General features: G+C 44.3%; 1 protein-coding gene across 1 annotated transcript in view; it reads left to right on the forward strand.

Annotated features, from left to right (window-relative positions):
* The window catches only part of ENPP6 (ectonucleotide pyrophosphatase/phosphodiesterase 6), a 31,830-nt gene that overhangs the window by 3,389 nt on the left and 6,691 nt on the right, over window positions 1-21,750 (forward strand). Inside the window, exons 2-5 of the mRNA XM_050896127.1 lie at window positions 8,126-8,305; window positions 14,537-14,648; window positions 19,088-19,229; window positions 20,249-20,428. Of these exons, the coding sequence (XP_050752084.1) occupies window positions 8,126-8,305; window positions 14,537-14,648; window positions 19,088-19,229; window positions 20,249-20,428 (614 nt within the window). The remainder of the gene's footprint in view (window positions 1-8,125; window positions 8,306-14,536; window positions 14,649-19,087; window positions 19,230-20,248; window positions 20,429-21,750) is intronic.

The raw sequence follows: 21,750 nt of genomic DNA on the forward strand, positions 1-21,750 counted from the left end.
AGAGCCATGGATTTAAAAACAACTAACTAATGTGTGTTAATGATGTGAAGCATACCCTGTTTTGCTGAGACTAGGTGCTAGGCGAAGCACAGACAGGGTGGGAGGAATGGGGCCCAGCCTAGGTAAACAAAACAGATGAATTTTGGAAGGGAAGCGAGGGGAAGGAGGTGACTTGCCCGTGGTCACGCAGTGCTGCAGGGCGATGGCAGAGCTCTCCGTGGCAGAGCCCCTTCCTACTTAAATCTGCTGCTGCTGCTGTTAACCTACGACAAAATATTTGCTGGAGCTTCCCGGAGTGACACAGAAAGCCTCAGCCCAAAGCCCGGGGCCTGCCTAGAGGTATTTTCGCTTCCTCCACGTCTACAGCAATTATGAGAAAGAAAAGCAGAGCATAGAAACAAGAGGAATGTGAATGGTTTGTCTTCACGTAGTCACTGAGTGATTCAGAGCACGGGGAAGGGCTCCCATCTCCCTGCGAGCCAGGGCACTGCATCATGACCCTCTTCCCCGGGGCATCCCCCCGCAGGCACCCGGGCTCCCCGCTGCACCCACCATGTGGTCCTGGGTCACATTGTCCTCCTCCAGCTCCCCTCGCTCAGCAGTGGTAGCACCCAGTGTAAAGACACTGGGTGTCACAGCTGCCACCCAGCACCCTGCAGGGTCTCCCACCAGGGACGGGCTGGGGTGGCACTCACAGGTCAACAGGAAGGCAAAGCACCACCCTGAATTAGCTGAAAGACAAATGCTATTTGCTTGAAGAAGCACCAAACATCAGCAAGTCATTGCTGGAGAAAAGGCATCTCGCTGACACACAACTGGAGAAGTTATTTTGTTACAAAAATCTGGTGGTGGGCAAGGTAGCCCAAGGATGTACCAGCTTAAAATCCTACTCTTTGAAAAGCAATCTTCTCTAACAACTTCATTCATGCCACCTTTCTCAGTTTTGGCTTCCACAGTGGTGTAAAGACTGATTCTTGAGCGATTGGGTTGTTTTCTGAGCTGCCAGGCTGAGTCCTACCTGGTGTCCTAGCTCTCCATGCTCCAGTTAGGATATTGGAGTTGTTGACCTAAAAGGCGTGACATAAAATGGTGAATTAGGTAAAAGGAGCTGTTGCTGCTGACACGTGTGTTTGAGAGAGCTTTGCAGGGCTCGACGTGGGCTTGGCAAGGGAGGGAAGAAGGAGTCCAAATACGTGTATCCCAAAAGGCTCACTTAAACACACCATGTGGTGTTTGTTTTGCAAAGAAAGGAATTAAGAGCACGAGCCACCTCAGGATTTTATCCTGTGGGGAGTTTTTAATTTTTCCCTTTCCCTGCTGTGGCCTGGCTCTGCAGGGAGCTCTCACACCAAGCTAAATGGAAAGTGTGAGGTCTCCCCCATAACGGCTGCAAGCATGAGTTATTGCTTCAGAGCCCTTCGTGCCAGATCTCTCAAGAAAAGCTGCTCACGCTGAGGGGTTTGGGTCTTCCTCACCCGCCAACCCGCAGGCGTTGGGGGGGTGCTGGGGGACCTCCTGCACCCCAGCTCCCCTGAAGCCCCCCCAGCTCAGGGCATGCAGGGGCCCCTCACATTTCCAGCCCCAGCCAGCATAAACACGGGCGGACGGTATCACATCTGAGCTGGAAACCCAGGGAGGATTTCTTTTCCAAGATCCTAACAACAAATGAGGTCTTTTCTGGCAGGTCCTCCACGAGGATGTGCCAGCCTCCCGGTCAGCTGTGCAGCCCCACATCCAAGAGCCGTATTTCTCTTGGCCTCCATGGGAAGCGGAGGGAGTCCCTGCTCGCAGAGGTGGGTGGGAGGGGGGCTGCTCAGAGAGAAGCCAGTGAGGGGCCTCCATGTCCCTCTTTGGACAGGACCTGATCTTAAATACTTGACAGAGAGGCTGCAAGGTCCCATGAAGCTTGCAGGATGGAGGAGGAGGTTGAACAGAGGACGTTTCAGTCTCCTGCACCCAAGGTGAGGGCTGTGGTCTTTGCAGGGCTGTCCCACACTTGCCGTAACTCAGTGACGGCACGTTTGGGGCTTCTCTAAAATACAGGGGTGGTGCGTGGTGTTTTCCCAGCTGCTGTGGCTCAGCCCTGCATGTGCCATCGCCTTCTCCTCTGCACGGCAGGAGGGAGAGGGAGAACACGGCAGAGGTCCCAGGGATGGGTGACGGTCAGGGTCTGCTCTGCCAGACTGAAGGTTTCACCCATCTTCCACATTTCTACTGTCCTTCGTCCACTCCTCACTCTCAGTGTTGGCATACTTGACTGCTGAGGGCCTTTGGTGGATGATGTTGCTGTCTGATAAACAGCCAGTCTGCTTCTGTTTTCCCCTGAGCACAGCAAATCTCTACGTACACCACACCCCATTTATTCCATGTTTTCTGGGAGCAAATATCCTTTGGGCTCCCACCCCTGGAGTCCTCTGGAGTCTGGCTGATGTGTACACGTACTAGTACATTGATTGTTTGCTGTGAGAGGTCTCCAGGTTTACAGCACAGCACTGTAAAAACAGTGCTAAACACACTCTCCGTCCACTCGGTACCCAGAGGAAGCCCCAGCTGGTGATGGCTCTAGCGGATGCTTCTTTTCTGCTGCCCAGTTAACGGTATCCAGACTCCAGCCTGGTGCAGGAAAGGATGCTGACAATTTCTGTTTAGCGGTTAAGCAAGTTTTTAACTACATAAACAATACCTGCATATTGTCTGAGGCATAAAAAATGGAGGGATAGGAGTACGACAGGGAAATTTATTATCGGTACACGTGAACTGAAACTATCTCAACTTCACTGTCCAGGCTGAGAAAAAAGCCAGAAGGACACAAAGAGCATGATGAGTGACAAGGGGATAGGATTTTTTCTTTTTTCTCCTCTTTTAAACACCACAGATGCCAGCAGCACCAAAGATTTAAAAGATTCTGTTCATGACATACAGTTTTTAAATCAGTAGTCTCTTCTTTTTCTTGGATTCAGTAGCTTTCCATTCCTAAAATTGTATGTTGGGAAGCAAAAGAGCATGAAGAAGTCTGTGGTAATACTATTAAATGGCAGGGAAGGGGTACTATCCTAGCAAGGACAGGCTGGAGAAGAGAGTGGGAACCGGGAGGGTTTTTCATTTTCACATTCTTCATCTTGCTTTGTTTACTTGCCGCCTGCAGAAAGGCTGCAATGCCAAGTGCCAAGATTTTTCTCTTTCACACATACACAAAATGTTGTAAAAATCTGTGTTTGCTTTCTACCAGTTAAAAAAATGGAAACACTTTCGAAGTGGAGAACAGAAAGTTTTCTCTAACACAAGTTCATATGCTACAAATTGGAGCACAGAGTTTTTTCCTTCTTAGTAGCTACAACCTCACAGCTCACAACTAATATGCCTGCTACCAGCTATCAGCAGCAGTAAGCGGACATTCACGTATCAAGGTATTTCTTTGCGCAGAGCTGAAGTCACAGCTGATGAACAGAAAACTGCCAGAGGCTCGTACCCTCTCTAATGGTGCAGGCAGCAGCTTTGCCCATCGTTTTGTTCAGGCCCTCTGTAGTGCTTGGAGCTGCGGTGCCCTCGAGCCGTACCTAGCTGTGGGTGGTCAGGGGTCCCAGCGTCGTCCCTCAGCCCACTGCTGCCACTCAGTTCAGGAGACCAAGCGACAGCTTGGAGCACCTACTCTCCGGGGACAGAAGACCTGCCTTCCCGCGCAAGCAAGCATCTGCAAAGCCTAAGCTGGATGCTTTGGAAGCAATTTTCATGCTCCCCAGCCCTGGCCCCATTATGAAAGCATTGAATTAAGAGTTTCACGCTCTTATTAAATGAATCCCCTTCAGGAAAAAAAAAATAGTGCTGTGTATAGCAGAGATTTTTCTGTGTCTTTTGATGTGATCCTACTTGGATTGCAAAGTCTTGCCTCACATAGGCTAAGGTGTTTCTGCTTTGGATCTGTCTGGTATTGGAGGTCATAAAAAATTGGAAGGACTTTGCCAGCAAGCTCTTCTGGGAAGATAAATTATCTGTGCACATCTTGCAGGTACTGTGTTTGCTTGGGGGCCTGCAGATGGCAGGGCCACTTTGCCCAGACCAGCACTCTCCACCCTGATTTCTCATGAGCCCTGGTCTTCTCCAGGCCACTTAAGGTTTAGCATATGGGTTTTGTTTTTTCCCTGTGGTCCTTCTTTTCAAAGCAGGGCAGATGAGACCCAGCAGGGGAAGAGCAGAGCAGGGCATATATCAAAGCAGGCAGAGCTGAGCCCTTCAGGATGCTCTGCTCACAGCAGGCTGGGCTCAGTCCTTGGGGACGGCAACACCACGATATCAGCTCCAGAGCGGGAATATGGTGCTGGTGACTTTGAAGTCCTGCTCTCTTCCTCCTCATGGCAGGCAGCGTGAGCAGAGCATTTCCCAGGGCAAGTCATCCAGCCTGTCTCCAGGGGGATTTGAAGTGGGGTGAGGAGCTGATAAATGAGCAGGTCTGGGTCAGCATTTAGGCGACTCTTCAAGCAAGGGAATAGTGGAGGAAAGACATTGTGGGGAGGGAAGGAAGGGGAGAAAGGGAACTGCGTGTCTCACTTGGGCTGTTAAAACCCACTTACTTTACATGTGCGCAACTGTTTGCATGGAGGAACTTAACTCTTCCCCAGCCTATATAGCCCCACAGCAGCCTGTGCTTGCATCTGCCCTCCTGGCTCTTGTCACTTCCCAGGAAGTGGGGACGTCATGCTGGGACATGGGAGGAAAGGTCTCACCGTAGTGGCAAGGCATGCATGTAATATTACATAGTACAGTACATTTAGCTGAATGCATGTACTTATGTTCGTCATCACGTGGATACCGCGTGGGTACAGATTATGGTACCTTTGCTGCATTGGCTAATATACGCACCGTGGGTTCTCTGATAAATCTGATTTGCTCAGTGCAGAGATGGTTTACCTCTGTTTTGTTGCCCGATGCACCAGGTATAGCATTGCGCATCTGCCACACGCTGCCTCTCTTAAAAAAAAGATCACTGAGCATCTCAGAAGAGCATTTTCTCTTGTAGATTCAGACGCAGGTGGTCTCTGTATGATATATTGTGCCTACTGGTGATCCTACGCGCTGTTCCTGCAGTCAGTGAAAGACCACCAGAGAAAGAAGAGGTCATTCCTGTAGCAAATGCTACAGGAGCACACGCTGTGGTTTCCAGATCTCACCTACGGTCAATGTAGGGTGCACAGCGCTCAGCATTACTGTGCTGTTGTTGTGGGTGGCCAAGTGGCTGCATGTTTTGTTGGTTTTTTTTTAATTTCATCTTTGTTTTGCATAGATTCATTTGAATGCTGACAAAAGTGCCTGGAGACATGGGAATGTGCTTTAGACAAAGCCAATGCTGTAAGAAGTGTAGTGTCCAAGTAAGCTGTAGCACACAGACTTGCAAATGCTTTTGCTGGCTCTCTTCCAGAAGGATACAGCAGTTATCATATTCCTGGGAACTATACCCTCTTTGTTTTCCTCTGCTGCTTGAGGAAGGGGTGCTTTTTACTACAATTGCAGTGAGTTTAAATAATTACATCTCTATGCTGAAATTGCTTTTTGCCCTGTTTCTACTTTTGAAACTCTTAAGATAATGTTTGATTACAGAGGAAAGCTGCAGTAATGGAAGCAACAATAAATTCAACGTGTTATGGTGACTGTCTAACACTAGGTTGCTATTTTGATAATCATTAAAAAGATCACCAAAGGTCATTTTCTCAGGCTGGAGAAAATAAGTTACAACAGGGGATATAAAGAAGCGGGGTTGTACAGGTGACCAAAAAGAAATTTCAGATGTGACCTTAATTCTGTGTACAAGTGTCTTTGGAGGGGCAAAAATGCCAGCTATTGCAGGGCTTTTTAATCTAGTGAGCAAGGCACAGAATAGCCATGGTTGAAGACTAACAAAGGTCAAAAATAAAATTAGAGACGAGGCATACTTTTTGAACAGTGTTTACTGATGATAAATATTGGGATGAGCAACCCAAGGAAGAGATTGTTTAGTTGGTTATTGATGTCTTCCAAGGAGGTCCGGGGTCTTTCTGGGACACAGGCTTCAGGCAAGCAGACGTGAATGGCTCCAGGCAGCATTAAATGGTCATGTCTTTTGGTCTGTCTGCTCATCTGATCTTCCCTTCTGGCCCTGTGAACCGGGGATGTCTGCAATGAAAATTGATGCCTTATAGTCTTCTAGGCCTCTTTTTCAATGTAAAAAAAGAGAGTTGGAGTCCACAGAAGAATGAACTTATCTGATGTGGAGATCAGAAGAATACTGCCTCTGTATTAGTGCACACAGTTAATTAAACTTCCCAACAACGCTATAAAGAACAATCTCCGTTCTGTTCCTTAAAGAGGTGGGCAAACTGACAGCAGACCTTAAATCCTATAGGGAGCTCACATCAGTAGCGGCTAGAGCTCATTGTTTCTATATGAAGACTACACTATACATCACATAAATACATAACCTAACAGCTTCAGCACCAACCTGCAGGTTTCCCAGGCTGGCACCAGTTGCCTGCCTGCAGGTTAGCAGGTTGATATATGCTCAGGAGTACATGGACTTCAAGAAGCTGAAGAGATGGGCTTGTCCTCTAAGTAGAAAGGCTGTGTTTTCGATGCATTATAGGGACTTCCTTCTAGCTCTTTTGAGACTCACAGCGAAGAAAGCACTTAGCAGCCTAAAGAGGACAGATTACTGCCCATCCAATCCACCAGTTCTGCTATATTAAACCTGTTTGGTTTAATATGGTAAATAGTGACTGCCACAAACTGGGACTGCTTTTCTCCTCTGGGGAGGAGGAAATGTTCTGCATAATTGAAATACTTCGTAGTAGGGAAGGAGAGTTCAAAATCCATTTCAAGGTCACATGTGCCCAAAGTATACAGAGTCCTCTGCTCACAGTGATGCCTTTTCAAAACAAGCATACCAAGGTTATTTCAGTTCTAATCACCACGCTCAGTCTCACAATAATCAAAGCCTGTTATCTGGATCCTTGCAATATCGTGACTCACCAGCTTATGATGACAGTGTCTCACACATGCATCAGTTGTTTCTTTTTAAGATATGGAAATCATGAACTCCCAGTACAACTCGATCTTCAACATTTCTTTTCCCATTTTTGTTAATTCACTTGCAGATTAACTCTTAAAATACAGTATCTTCTCTTCTGACAATGACAAGAAGTGAAAGACATCTCTCGGCTATTATATACTAGTTTCTTGTAATATAAAGTTGCCCAAGGGCCCCCAAGATGCAGTAAGAGGGCTGAAAATGTCTGATGAAATGATTTCTGTCCCCACAACCAAGAACAAAGTGTGTTCATTAAAAAAAAAAACCCACTAACAATAACGGAAAATAAAAGTAATATATAAAGGTTTTAGCCTAGTTTTTGCTTGTTTGCAGAAAAACAATGTGCCCTATGGAAAAAGGAGAGGGGAAATGCAAGTTTCCCAAACTTTATTCTATGTTTCCAGATCGTGCTCTTATCCCTTGCCGTTCACAGATTGCTTCCCGCAGCCCTCTGGGTCTGTGCGCTGGTGGGTACCTTAAAATGGCCTCAGACTTGGAAGATGTTGCATGTGTAGGAGCCAGGCATCAGCCAAACATGTGGCACCTGCGCGGGCTGCCGCTGCCGTGGTTTGTGTGTGTGGAACTGAGTATGGCATGTTGAGGAGGCCACGGGGTGCAGGATTTGTTTCTTCTGGCCTCAGCTGTCTAAAAGTTGGCTGTCTGAAGCTAAGCGAATGATGTGATCTTTCTCTACCATTAACAGAGAGCAATATGCACCGCGAGAGGATAACTCCTCCCAGATACCTTAGATGCCTATCTTAGGATGGCATGAATTGCTTTCTAGAGGTGCATTGACTGTGAAGGGAACACAGGTGGCTGACAAGCTTCAGCAACTAACTTTTAGGTGGCTGAACTGGGGGATAGAGCGAGCTACCTAGAGGACCTCAACAAAAGGTAACAGAGTCAAGAATATCATATGAGTGGTTGCAAGGTAAGAGGCCCCTGAGTTCAAATCGGGGCTTTTCAGCTGTTTTGCTGGATGATCCAGTGGTAGCAGTGGTGGTGCTGGTGGCATCCTTCTGCTGGAGAACACCAATCTGATTGTGCTGGTTTTTTTCTCCACCCCTGAAGGTCGCCACTGTGAAGTCCATCAGATGATTGGAAACTACATGTGGGACCAAAAGACAAATGTATCTTTTGATATTGGCGTGACTAAAGAAAGCCTGCTGCCTCTCTGGTGGAATGGATCGGAGCCTTTGTGGGTCACCATGATGAAAGAAAAAAAGAACGTTTCCATGTACTACTGGCCAGGTTAGTATGTAAAAAATTGCTACCATCTTAATGGTGCATCTTCACATTTAAGCATTCCATACGCTGTAGGACAGCTCTTTAATACAGTTCTGAAATACAGACAAGAATTATGAGTGCTTTACTAACCACTCATAGAAATGAATTATCTTTTCTTAGGCCATGACAATTTGCATATGCTTAGAAAGGAAATGACTGAAGTGTCACTGGAGGTAGCTTTCCACCAAATGTTACCTTTAGGGGGGCGCTGGCTTGCAGAGCATCCTCTCCTCCACCAACTGCTCATTCCTCTTGCCCACCTGTAGCTTCTGCTGTGCTGAATGGTTGCTCCATGAATGGTTCATGGAGCAACACTGTAGACCATGTCACCGATCCACGTTAAACAGTAACCATCCTCCCCCAATGCTTATTTGGTTTTAACCTGGAAATTAGTAGCTGAGAGCTGAAGACGATCTACTCTGCGGGGACAGCAAAATCCAGCTGAAAGCAAAGCATCCTTTGGTGAGCTGGAGTGACCACTCTTGCCCTCCTTCATCATTAACTAACTCAGCTGAGGTCCCAGTTGCTCTGAGTCTGAGCCATTCATTTGGAGGGACTTGGCCTTTCCATTCCTCATTTGTTGGATATTGGACCACTGAAATCACTAGGGATGTATAATAACAAGTCTTTTTTAACAAATAGTAGTATACCCTTAGGGTGTCCATTTCAGGACCCACATGAAAATAAATGTTCCAGCTGTGCAGCCAAACCAAATCCCTTGCAAGGTACCCAGCTTCTCAACTTTTTGACCTTTTACCTCTGCTACCTAAGCAGTATGCAAATATCCTCGTATGTGTAACTACAGGCCAGAGGACCACATGTTAGAAGAGCTGTGCTGAATACAGCCAGTGCCAGTGGGTAGGGCAGTGGCAGCTGACTCACGCCGCGGGCTCCCGGCCAGCTCGTTTTCTGCATCCCAGCGCACGTGTGCCCGGACACAGTCTTTCCTTGCAGTGTGGCTAATGGCATCCCAGAAAAAAGGCCACAGTTCTCAGGAAAGGGGAAGAAAGAGTGAACCAAGATGAAAAACATTGAAAAGCCATCCAGACTGTTTCTACAGTACTGAAGAGCAAAAAGATCTGAGGGTGACAATATTGCCTTATGGACTCAAAGGCAGTCCAAGGGACTGGAATTGCAGACTAGATATAATGGTTTGGATCAGCCCTCAAAAAACCGCTGCTTCTTATTGGAGATCACCCAAGTGACCTAACAGCAATGCACATAGTAGGATATAGAAATTATACAAGAATGTGGAAATTCTTCTAAAGATTTACAAAAAGACCTGTTTCTATAGACTATTCATTTTTAACTACTAATGTAACTGCACTGAATAGGTATAATTATGTACTGAATAGATGTAACGGTCTACAGAGAGCTACTGAAATCCAAAAGAATAGTATCACTTTCCGTTAAATGCCTTTGGACTTTACCTAGCTCCTTCATGTTGCCCTTTGAGCAGAGTCTCCCGGGGAGAAGACATATGAGGTGCATATGTATGTATGCCTGTATACATATCTATACCCTTCACACTTATCTACTATTTCCAGTGGAAAATTGCAAGGAACAATAAAGCCTCCCTTTTCCCAGTGCTTATGCTGCCAGGTGTATGCATTGACTCTCTTAAGACACAGAGGGGGATTTTTTTGCGTGGATCTGGTATTTTAGCTGTGGACTGTGACATGTACATCTGTCATTATTTATCTATCTGTGACAGATGACCTTCTGCAAAGTCATCAGTGCCTCAGTTCAGCAAATGCTTAAGCACGTGCTTATATTAAGGGTGTTCATGGTCTCAAAGGACACATTGGCTGTACAGGGTCAGGCACAGGGCAGGAAGCGAGGTGAAACATAGAACTATTGAACTAAAACACAGGGCAGATGGGCTGCAGTAGGAGTCCAGGTGTAACTGGAGTAAATAGAAGTCACCCCAAATGCAATAGTATTTATTACCTTCTCCCTATATGATTTTTTGGAACTGTTTTCTGGTTCCATAGTAGGGATGTAATCCTTTCTAAAAATTCTAGATCTATTATTTTAAAGCTTTAATTCTTAACAAGGCATTTGACTGGGGAGCGATGTCAAACAAATGAAAGAAAAAATAAGGGTTTAGTAACCAAGGTGGGTAGAGGTCCCACAGACATTTGCACTGCATATGACGTGCTATTAGTGACGAACTTTCCAGCCTGAGGATATACTGCTGCTTAGTAATGAATCTTGCAAATCTGATAAAGATCCGAACAGGAAAAGTTTGGGAAACTCTTAACAGAAACAGCAATGTACAGTCAAATTCATCACATCTTTGTTCTGGAAGATGCTATTTTCTCTCTAGCCAGCGGTGAAGACAAATGAGACCGATCAAACGTAGCAGAAACGCATTGTGAATGCCAGCAAGCTGATTCCCAGGGTTAACTTACACCACTGCCATTTCCTCCTCAGAGCCAGTTCCAAGCTTTGCAAAGTCTGAACCCAAAATCTGCCGCTTCGTATTCTTCCCTATGTTCCTCTCCCATGCGTAGTTAGTGCTTAAAGGAAGAAAATCCAGACCCCAGCAAACAGGGACACAGAGCAGGAGGGCTATCGGGTGCGAACACGCATCCATCACAGCTTTATCTGTGAGCCCAACATAAACACAGCAAAGACAACTCATGGGCAGAATTCATCTGGGCTCTCCTGCCTCTAGAAGTGGAGGAGTCAAAATACCACCGTGCCGGGGGTCCCAACCGCCTCTTCTGCCAAAATATAAGCACTTGGCTTGTAGGGGCATCTTTCTCCTTTCTTCACGATGTTTATTAGGCAGTTTTCTGCTCTTCAAGCCATTCCTGGGGAGAAAGTCATGTATCCTCTGACTGTTTGATCGCTAAGTAAAACACAACAGCTAACACCATACGTGGGGTGAAATGCGCAGCCTCAGGCCCAGGTTGCCTCCCTGAAGCACTGCTGCTCCAGCGGATGGAGAAGCCCCAGAGGAGTGCGAGAGCGTCCCGGTGGTACCACCAAAGTCAAAGCTTTATAGCGCTCCTCACGCTCAGCCCGGTGGGTGATGTCACCCCAGACCCTCAAACTCCTTCATTTTCTGGCAGCCTATGCAACTGCTTCAGCTGAAGTGAAGTGACGTCTTTTCTAAACACTGAAATGAGAGAAAGGGGAAAAAAAAAGACTCTAAACCCAAGTTTTTGCCATTTAAACACAACATTTACCAGACCGTGGAGCTAGCCTGGAAAGTTTTCAAAACCTTCTGTTATGACATGAAGTGTCCGACTGTTAAATCAATGTTTAGAAATGCAATTTAAAGCTGGCAGAGGTTCAGGTCTCCATGTCAGATAGATAAAGAGGAGCCTATATATCACTGTGAAAGAAGTCCTTATTCCTGCTCCAGTAGTTCAGGTTTTTAAATAAAGGTTTAGCGTAATACAAAACTACGCGGAAAGGTGTCTAACATTACATCTTAGTAAATACAGCTCATCTATTTGTAGTTTAACCAAGAAAAACTTAACATTCCCTTTGTCTGGCTCCAAATCTTTTTAAATTTCCTTTCTCGTAATATTTAAATGAGAAAATTTACCATCTGTCCTGGCCTCTACCAAAATGAAATTTAAATATTAAAGGGTCTTCATGGCCAGTATTTTGGAATTGTAACAAGCCTTAACATCAAAAATCCAATTTTAAGTTCTGTTCATCACAGAGGCTAAAAAAAAAAAAAAAGAAAAAGGAAGCTCTTGGTATCTAAGCAGCCTGAATTTTCAGTGTTACTGCCAATGAAGTACACACTTGAAGACCGATACTTAGTGGCCAAAATGATTTCTAATTGTTGCTTCCTCTGTAGTCTTTTATGTCATGCTCATCACTTGACAATCTAGAAATAGCAAAGATATCTCAGCAACTAAAATATCCCAGATCCCCAGGAGGTTAATGCTTCCAGTTAAAATTATCTTGTGAGTAATTCAGAGGAATGTTATCTGAGAAAATTATAATCTGATGTCAGTATCTGAAGAGGAAAAAAGAGGCAAATTCATCGTATTAGTCATTGGCTATGAGCAATCATCCACCCGAGCTAAAATACTAGGCGTTTCTAACACGTTTCCAAACGCGTCCTTAAATTCTTGCCTGGCTTTGGAGCCAATCTTTTCGCAGACTCAAGCGTCAGAGGAGAAATTGGCTCTGAAGTTCCAGTTCAGTCCTGAAATACTAGAAAAGCCCGCAGAGGACTACTGCATCACCTCTAGCACACAAGATAGCTGAAATCCCATGTTTTGCTGCTGGTAGCACCCAGGACATCATGCAAATGATGCAAAAGACTGAAGCTGCAGCTTCCTGGAGATGACTTCAGGTCATTCATGGAATACATTTTTTTGATGATTTGGTTAGGTTGCAGCTGGGACCTGTCTCAGTTGCACAACGTAATTTCTTAAAGGTGCTGTGTACAGATGTATAGAAGTTTTACTGTGGGACGGTATGGAGAGTCAGTTCTTATCAAGTAATCTGCAGGCCGTTCATCCAGGTTGCAGATTACTTTCATGGTGGAGAGATAAACACTAAAGTATCTCCATGCAGAAAGGGGAGGATTCAGTCATATGTTTGGGGCAACAGGAGAAGAACAAAAAGTGAGCACCATCACACACTGCCACAATTTTTATAAAAACAAATATTAGATAGAGGTTCAAAATGATGTAAATATGTTTTTACAGAAAAGTAAACTAGTTGACTACATTTTCTGTTTATTATTGCAAATAATTAATTCTTACAAACAATTAATCATAATAGATGGGGTTCCTTGAAACACACAAAGAATGTGGAGACCTGGGAGCCGCTACCATGGACCACTGGGTGAAGAGACTGAATCTGTCATGTGTGCTAGGCCTCTTTAACTTTTGGAAAGGGTAACCTCCATCTGACTTATCTGGCTTTCTGTGAAGATTTTTAAAAATTTCCTAAGCTTAAATACTTAAGTTTTTCTAACCTTTCATGGTACTCCTGAGAAGTCATGATCAGAAGCCTCTTAGCCAGCTTAGCCTGCAAGCGGTGTGCTTTTCCCTGTGTCACAGTACTGCACCTCAGTGATGTGAGCTCATTTGGGCTGAGATGCAAGACACTGACAAATTCTCTTTACTGAGTGTCCCAGTAAGCAAACCACTGTAAATCATCTCTGAAAGTAGCTCTGCTTGCTCTAGTGCCCTCTCTGTACTTACACCTCCTGTGCAACCTTCTTCCCCCCCAAGCAAAGAGTCATCTTATGACAGTCCTTAATGCCTATTCCTTTCATCCCGAAAGAGAAGTAAAGGGACCCAAATGTAGGCAGATTCAGGCCATGCCTTAGAGTTGCCTTTTTGACCTGACTGTATTGCTGCATACAGAGGCCATTTTGCAAAAGATCTCTTTTTTTTTTTTTTCCTTCTGCCCCAGGAATACACCAGAAAATGCCTAACTGTGATGGGAGGACTCCGGGGCTCTCAAAAGATAATTTGCATGAATACAGTGTTTCTGAAAGCACACTTCTTTTAAATATTAATGTTATTCAGCAGCATAGTAACTGGAGAGCAAAAGGGCAAAAAAACCCACAAAAACATGTTTTTATGTGTTCAGGGCCATGTTCTCCTGTAGGATTTGTTGCCATAAATTTCTGGGCCACAAAACAGACTGTATTTTGCAAGGAAGACTGCAAGTTACCAAGAGAGTTAATTGGTTTATACTGTTTTAATAAGACCTCCTGGGAAACAGATTTAATAGTGGAGTGTCAGTATCACATAATAAAATATGGTTTATAGAGGATATTATGACGTAAGATACAGCGTGTCTAACTGGAAAGTATTTGCTGAATTTTCAGGGAACAATATCTAAATCTTTTATGTTGGAAGCCTGGAAAGGAGGCTCTGTGGCTGCAGTAGTTAAAATGAAAACAAGCTAGCAATTTAGGTGGAAACCGTCTGCCGTGAGGGAATCAAGAGTTTTATTGTGGGAAGGTCGCACAGAGACCTTCCTTTTAGAGAGGGAAATAAAAGGATCCAATGTACGGTTTGCTACAAGCACTTGTCAAACCAACCTCTCTCCCCTTTTCACTTCCCAACCACAAGGTTTCCTGGAGGGAAGGTGTAAGGTAAGTAATGTCACAGGGAATTTATAAACCTGAACTTGGACCCCACGGTGTGGGGTCTGTGATCAAGGCGAAACAGCAGAGCTTACCACATTTTTTGCTTGTAGGTTGCGAGGTCGAAATCCTTGGAGTCAGACCAAGTTATTGCCGCGAGTACTTCAGCGTCCCAACAGACAAAAACTTTGCAGATGCCATCAGTGATGCTCTTGAGTCTTTGCGGTACGTCACTAGAGTTCTGCAGTGTGGGATTTCCTCTCTCAAGGATGAGTATTTGGGTTTACTATCAGCCTTGCTCTAGGGAAATTTTCAGGATTGGCTCCCAGGTAGGAAGATGGGGGCTGAGACTGCTTTATAGTACTGTCATAGAAACATGACCATAACAGAAATAGGCCCTTACATTAAGATCGGAGGGAAAGATGTGCTCCTCTTTTCATGTATAGGTTACAACACAGAGGAGACATCCTGACTTACTATTTTTAATTTGCTGTTTCAAAAAACTTGAAGATCAGTCTGTGAGTATCTGTTCACTGACCTGCAAGAGCAGACTTTGAAATGCTTGGATTTAGAGAGAGCTCCTGGGAATCTGGGAATTCTGAAATTCAGCTCCAGTCACTTGTTTACGAGACCGATGCTTTGGCTCCTTCTGCATTTTAGAACATCTCAGGCACAATGATTTTGGAGCGGGCATTCATTTTGTGCAAATATGAAAACAGAATAGAACAGAACAGAACAGAATAGAACAGAATAGTTCAATTCAGTTGGAAGGGACCTACAACGATCATCTAGCCCAACTGGTGGGAATGATGGGAATATACCTCTCAGACAACTCCTAGGAAAAACTTGCTCTACACCCAGCTTTCCAGTTCCACCGTCTCTCATCCAAACATTAACAAGGGACAACTCCACATAGGTTGTAAAATCAGGGAAGATTGCACTGCCATGTGCGGAGCCAATGCCTTACCTTACCTATAACTAAGCTTCCTCTTTTAAAACCTTGTTGGTTCCATAATTTATCCAATCCTAGGATACATTTCTACTTTACTACTTGTGAACTGCCATAGCGATTTGAATCTGAAGTTTCATATTCAGGTACTGAATGTTGATTGTCCTTGAAATTAAGGCTCCAAAATGATGAGAGCGTTGCTGGAGATGTTGCTCCCGGTTGCACACTGGGCCCTGCTGCACAGATGCTCACAAATCACAGTGTTGTTTACAGCATGGGGCTTAGAGAGAAGCTGTCTCGGAACATGTGAGACATTTGATCCTGAAATGATTTAGCTTAGATTTTAAGAAAGTTATCTGCATGTGACATGAGGAGGTTATATGTGCCATAGGAGTCTTTCTGGAGCTTCTGCGACACTTTTAACTCAGGGAATAAAAAAGAGAATGGAAAACTGAATACAGACACCAGCTCTGACTTCTGGTGGAAACCCAGAATTACCATAGAAAGCTTTTTGGTCGGGTATCATTTGGGGATGGGTCAAGATACGCTTGAAGCTTCCTGCCTGGTTTCTATGAAGCAAGGTGCATAAGGCTGCTCAGGACGGTTTGCAGCTTTGTAATTGTGAACATGATTAAAAGCAAGGCACAAACTGTTAAAAGCTCCAGCCCTTCAAGCTGCTCTTTTGGGTAGCTGGAGCCCATTGAAAACGTTTCAATAGCTAATTCACCCAGAGTCACAAAGCTGCTTGCTGCTGCCTTCGGTGGAAAAGAAGAAAAGGGCAGGGACACGACAGTGTCGGTGGGGCAGCTCGCAAGAGGTGAAAGCTGGTGATTTGAAGAAAAGAGCAAATCCCTGCCATCACGATGTCTGCCATAAACACCACCTACAGCCTGCTGAAGAGCCCAAATCCTACAGATCGTCCTGGAGCTGCAGGAGGTCTGGTCTCTGGTGTCCATTTACATACCATCCCTCTTGAATTTCTGCCTGGGTTTCTTTTCTTTAAACTAAAAGTGCCCTGTCTGCAGGAAGGCAGGAAAGAGGAAAAAGGAACGATCGTCAATAAAATTAATAATCAGTTGTGGGTGTGAATACTGCAGGGACTTACAGTAAGAAAGGAGCGTAGAGGACGAACAGATTAAAAATCAGGTAGGTTTTCCATATCCTTTCTCTCATTCATCCTCTTTGTTTAGTCCTTTAAAATTTAGCGAACAATCTCAGTGCTGCTGGGCCAGCCCATAAGACGTAAAGCCTCTGAAATGCCTTTATTGTAGGCATATTCATTTAGCAGGAGTTAGCATCTCTGAGTAGAACAGTCTTGAGCTGCGTTTTATTGTCATCTACATCTTCAAAGGCTGGCAAATCCGGCATATTTCATTTCCACACCCCAACTAATTGAAAAAGGCCATTAGGCTGAGCCTGGCACTAGCTGTATGTGGGAAAACAGCCTGTGGCAGTGGCAAGGGCAGTCTGTCGCCTGGAGCAGTGCCTTGCTCAGTTGCCCTAATGGCAGGTATCAGTAGTTAATGAACTGCACTTATGCTCCCACCATTAGCAAACCTTACAGGGACTTCAGAGTAGAGAGAGTAAGCCCTTTATTGTGGCATGGTGGCCTAGGGGTTAACTTGAGTTTGGGCACCGGAACGTCCTGAGCCATCTTAACTTCACCAGGGTCAAAGGAAGTTTTATCAATGCCCTCTGCAAGGGCAGGGGTACCTAACTCATCAAGGACCCACTGAGCAACTCTTGCAACCAAAGGAAACCATCCTTCAGGAATATTCTCCAGTCTCTTCAAACAGGTGCTTTGAGACCATTATTTAGACCAAAAATATTCAAAACTAAGTCAAGCACCCTTTTTTGGCAAGTAAAACTAAAACCTCCCTTATGTCTTTTCCACAACTATAATTTAAGGGCTGTTGTAATCTACCTACTTTCCTGGACAGGTGTCATGAAGTTTGCATGGTACTTGCAAAGTGTGCTGATAAAATATAAAACCCTTTTTTGGTATTGCCATTGATGCCGTCCAGCTTTCTTCAGCAAGCTTTCCTTAGCCATTTCTTTTGAAAGTTACTGGTGATGGGAGAAGACAGGACTCGCACAGTTAGAAAGACAGATTACTTCTCCCATGGAAGCCATGATCAGAGATGCCTAGTTTTCTTAGGAAAACAGGCAAAAAATGGAAACAAAGTCAAACTCAATCTTACAAGCTCTGGATGTGCTGTACCCAGTCCTGCAAACTCCTAAGCATGCCCCATAACTGGAGCTTGTCCCATTGAAGTCATGTGCAAAGTTGAACATTCATCCTTACAGCACTGAGCCCTCACTGAGAAATCTCACCAGAGCCTAAATAAGACCACTTGGTTTATGCAATAAATCTCTTTCTTAGCTTCTATGATGTTGATCAGAATGATCCTTTAGTTACAGGTGAGAAGACACAAAGCAGTCTAAGTAGCTAATACAGGCACTGCAGCAGAAGAAAACAGTTTCAATAGGTTCAGTGAGTGTGTATGCAATATAGAAATTACAGGGTTAAATTTTAGAAATGAATTTATGCCTAATACAGATGGAAAGTAATGCTTAAAATGAAACTGGGGGGAGGGAAGGGCTGCTTCATTTGAATGATTTTAAAATCATGAAGAGTGAGAAAGAACACTGTTGTGCAGGGCCAGCGGTGGAGAAATTCCCACCCCAGTAGAGACCTTGAGCTTCCTACAGGACTGCTCCTCTGAGGCCTTCAGCAAACTTACAAATGCAAATGACAGACCCTAATTCAGTTCCCTCACCTCTGATTTTTTATCTTCTGTCTCACTCATTACACCAGACTACTCGAGTGTCTTTAATCAGAGAAGCTGGACCTGTCAGGACATCACACAAAGTCTTTTTGTAGGGATCTTGATCTGGATGAGGGCATGTATTATGGATGACACACCCTGTCATATATTAAGTACAGTAGAAGAAGACTGGGTTTGAACTTCATGAGCATAGATTTGCGATTTTATCCACACGACTGCTCTCAGGGAGCTTTACAGTGAATTGTAAAGTGGTCATGAAAATGTAATTAAGCACTGATGTATGTGCAATCCCCACTAATTAGGCTCAGGGCATTCAGTGCAGAAACATGTGATCAGCTGAACTTGTGCAACTCTGAGATTACCTTAGTTTTCCTTTGGTCATATTCCTGAATAAAAACCCCATCTAAAATCTCACCTCAGTTCATACCACTCGGGATTTTGCAAGAGCACGTCCTGAGTTGACCTCGGTGGTTTGGAAGACCTCACACAGGAGAAAGCGAGAAGTGCCAAACTTTAATTAAAGCACATTTAACTGGTAATTCCCACAATACTTTTAATAAGGGCATTCAGCACAGAAATCAGTATTTCTTCTGGGTCTTTCTTTGCCATTAAAGGAAAAGCTTCCTTCCTAATTCAAAGAGGTAGTAGAGGGCTGCCAGGCCAGCCTGTGTTTGCACATGGCAGTCTCTACCTGGCACCTCTGATGGGAATCTCAAGCAAACCCAGGTGACTCTGGGCATGAGTAACAAGCCCAGCCATGTGACAGCAGGTAGGAAAGCCCAGGCTGGAAGCAGAAAATGTTCCTCTGTGGTTTTGTGGCTCTGCATGCTGATGAGGGCAATAACGCCAACAGCCAGGAGGGGAAGGTGCCCGGGTGGTCCCCATGTGCATCAGCCTCTCACTCCTTCCCCTCCTCCCACCTCCAGCAACGGCAGTGCTGAAATGGCTGCGGTGTACTACGAGCGCATTGACGTGGAAGGCCACCACTATGGCCCTTCATCCCAGCAGCGGAAGAACGCTTTGAAGGAGGTGGACAAAGCCTTGAGCAACATGATCACGCTCATCAAGGTGAGTGGCGTGCGAAAACACAGCTCCTGGGTGTGTTTGGAAAAGGCTTTTAAAACTGCTCTTTGTGGCACTGCTGAGAGCTTATTTAATGCCTGTTAATTGGGTGCATTGGCTGTAAACTTTTATTTCCTGAGAAACAGAGGCTACCAAGATCACATGGAAGTCAAGGCACCATTCCCCTGATTTTTATTTTCGTTGATGGCATTATAATCCTCCTAGTGGATTATTATACCGATAGCCCCAGGAAGCCATAAACCAATATACGTGTTGCTCTGTTTATAACTTGTGTTGCCAACTGGGCTTTATAGTAGGCGAACAAATCAAAAGTGCTCGCTTCCTAAGGTTTGTGGAATAAGACAATTAACTTTTATAGCTGTTTTTATGGCGCCATTCAGAACTCTGTACTTTAAATTTGTTTTAAAAAACATTATCTAAATGATTTTGCAGTGAGAAAAGGAGGATACCAGGCTTTTGGGTAAATGTCAATTCTATGAATATTTCTGACAATGATAAATGCACATTGGAGTTTTTTATGTGTTTCAGTGAGGAGAGGAGTATGTATTTCCAATTTCACTAAATTATAAAAGCTCTAATGCTAAGTGCCTGTGTTTGGGAGGGGAAGAAAGAAACACTGCTGCCACAGGTGGTACCATGACAGTGTTGCTCTTCCCCAGCCATTTTGGCCTAGAGATGAAGAACAGTTGGATAAAATCCTGTCTAAGACAAACTGGGACAACTGGTTTGTGGGACTGGGATGTAGCGTCTAGTTATTTAGCAGGTGGGTAGATTTATTTTGGCAAATCTCTCTTTGGTGCTAACCTCTCAGACTCTTCCAGGGCAGCAAGAGTGGACGTCCACCATTATGGGCGGTGGCAAAGCACACTGCAGGGCGTTTGCGACCGTGCTCCTTCTGGCCAACTTCCACTAAATCAGTGGAGGTCAAATGGGAATTTGACTTGCCAGCAGGCAAAGCAAAACCGTTTCCCAGCTGTAACGGCTGTCATGCACTCACTTCACAGAGCATGGGCCTTCAGCATGACGTCAATGTCCTCCTCTTCTCCGATCATGGGATGACAGACATCTCTTGGGCAGACAAAGTGATTGAGCTGAAAAACTATATTAATATGAGTGATACCATACAAATGAAGGACCGAGGTCCTGTTGTGAGCCTCTGGCCAGCTCCAGAGAAGCACGCGGAGGTAAGTACAGCTTATTCGTATTTATCTAGTTTTGTGTTTCCTTGGTTTTTATGACAATTGTGTCTTCTGTTTGCTTGTAACATCCAAATCCTGCTCTCAGAGATGTGTCTAAATACTGCTCTAAGAGATGTGTCTAAAAATCAGCCTGAGGCTCTTATCGGGAGTCAGACTTGGATCCTGTGACACTCTTGTGATGCTGGTTTCTGAAGGAAAGTCACACCAGGCAAATTAAAAAGCATGAGCTTTCACCATTATTTGGCACAGATGCATGCTTTCAAACCCCACCACTATGTGCTTCTGATAAATAGCTAAAATATTTTAGCTCAAAATCCATTTTTAGGATTTTATATATATATTAATCAATTTATTGACACTCTAGCTGGAATTTTCAAATGATCTGGAGCAGGTCGGGCATTCATATTCCAGTAAACTCCAACAGAGTTTGAGGAATTACCTCCATTTGACCAGAATTACAAAAAATAATTCTTTTTACAATGTTCTCCTTTGAAGAATTTTGATGAATAAGCATGTTGGATTGAATCAATCATAAAAGCCCAAGGCTAGAACTGCAGGATTTTGAGAGACAAATTAAAACAATACAGAAAAAAATTTGGAAACCACTTGAAAAGAATGAAAATGCAGCATCTGTAACTAATAGACTAGTACATTATAGTTTAACCAGAAACCAATGCTTGAGAAGTCATTATTGCCGTCCTCAGAATATAGATGAGTGGATGGACAAAATGGGCAATCCATGCTCCAAGTGAATAATTTTGTTTTCTGTATTATATTTCAGCCAGTTCCAGTATATTGTAGCTTGTGCAATTTTTTTTTTTAAGAGAATATTTGCTAATTTTTGCACCCAAACAGGCTCTCCAGGAATTGTACAGCTGTGATATTGTGAACATTTAAAATTAGTGCCAGAATTGAAAGTTGTCTTAGAGGCATGCGTAAGCAATCCACTCAAAGTTCCTGCAGGGGATCACAGCATTTATAGATGTTCTCCTTGGCCTTAACTCAGAGATCCCTATTTCTGTAGGCCAGACTTTCAAACAAGGGCAAGTATAAGTTGCAACTTCAGGCAGACATGGGGCTTCATCTGACGAAGCTCTTAAGCACATGCTTCTCTCTCATTAAACAGCCTAATATCCCTAAGGAGAATAAAGTACAATGCCTCGCACCATGGTTTTGTTTTCTTCCTTCATTTCTATTTAGGACTTCTTACTGGAGTGCTGCTTTTTTAAGTGAAATAAAGTTGATATTCTGTTTCCCAATAGCCAGATTCCTCTATTCGTAATTCACTTTAAAGAGCTGTGTTTAGG

Source organism: Gymnogyps californianus, chromosome 4 (genome assembly GCF_018139145.2).
Source record: "Gymnogyps californianus isolate 813 chromosome 4, ASM1813914v2, whole genome shotgun sequence".
In the NCBI taxonomy this organism is placed as follows: Eukaryota; Metazoa; Chordata; class Aves; order Accipitriformes; family Cathartidae; genus Gymnogyps; species Gymnogyps californianus.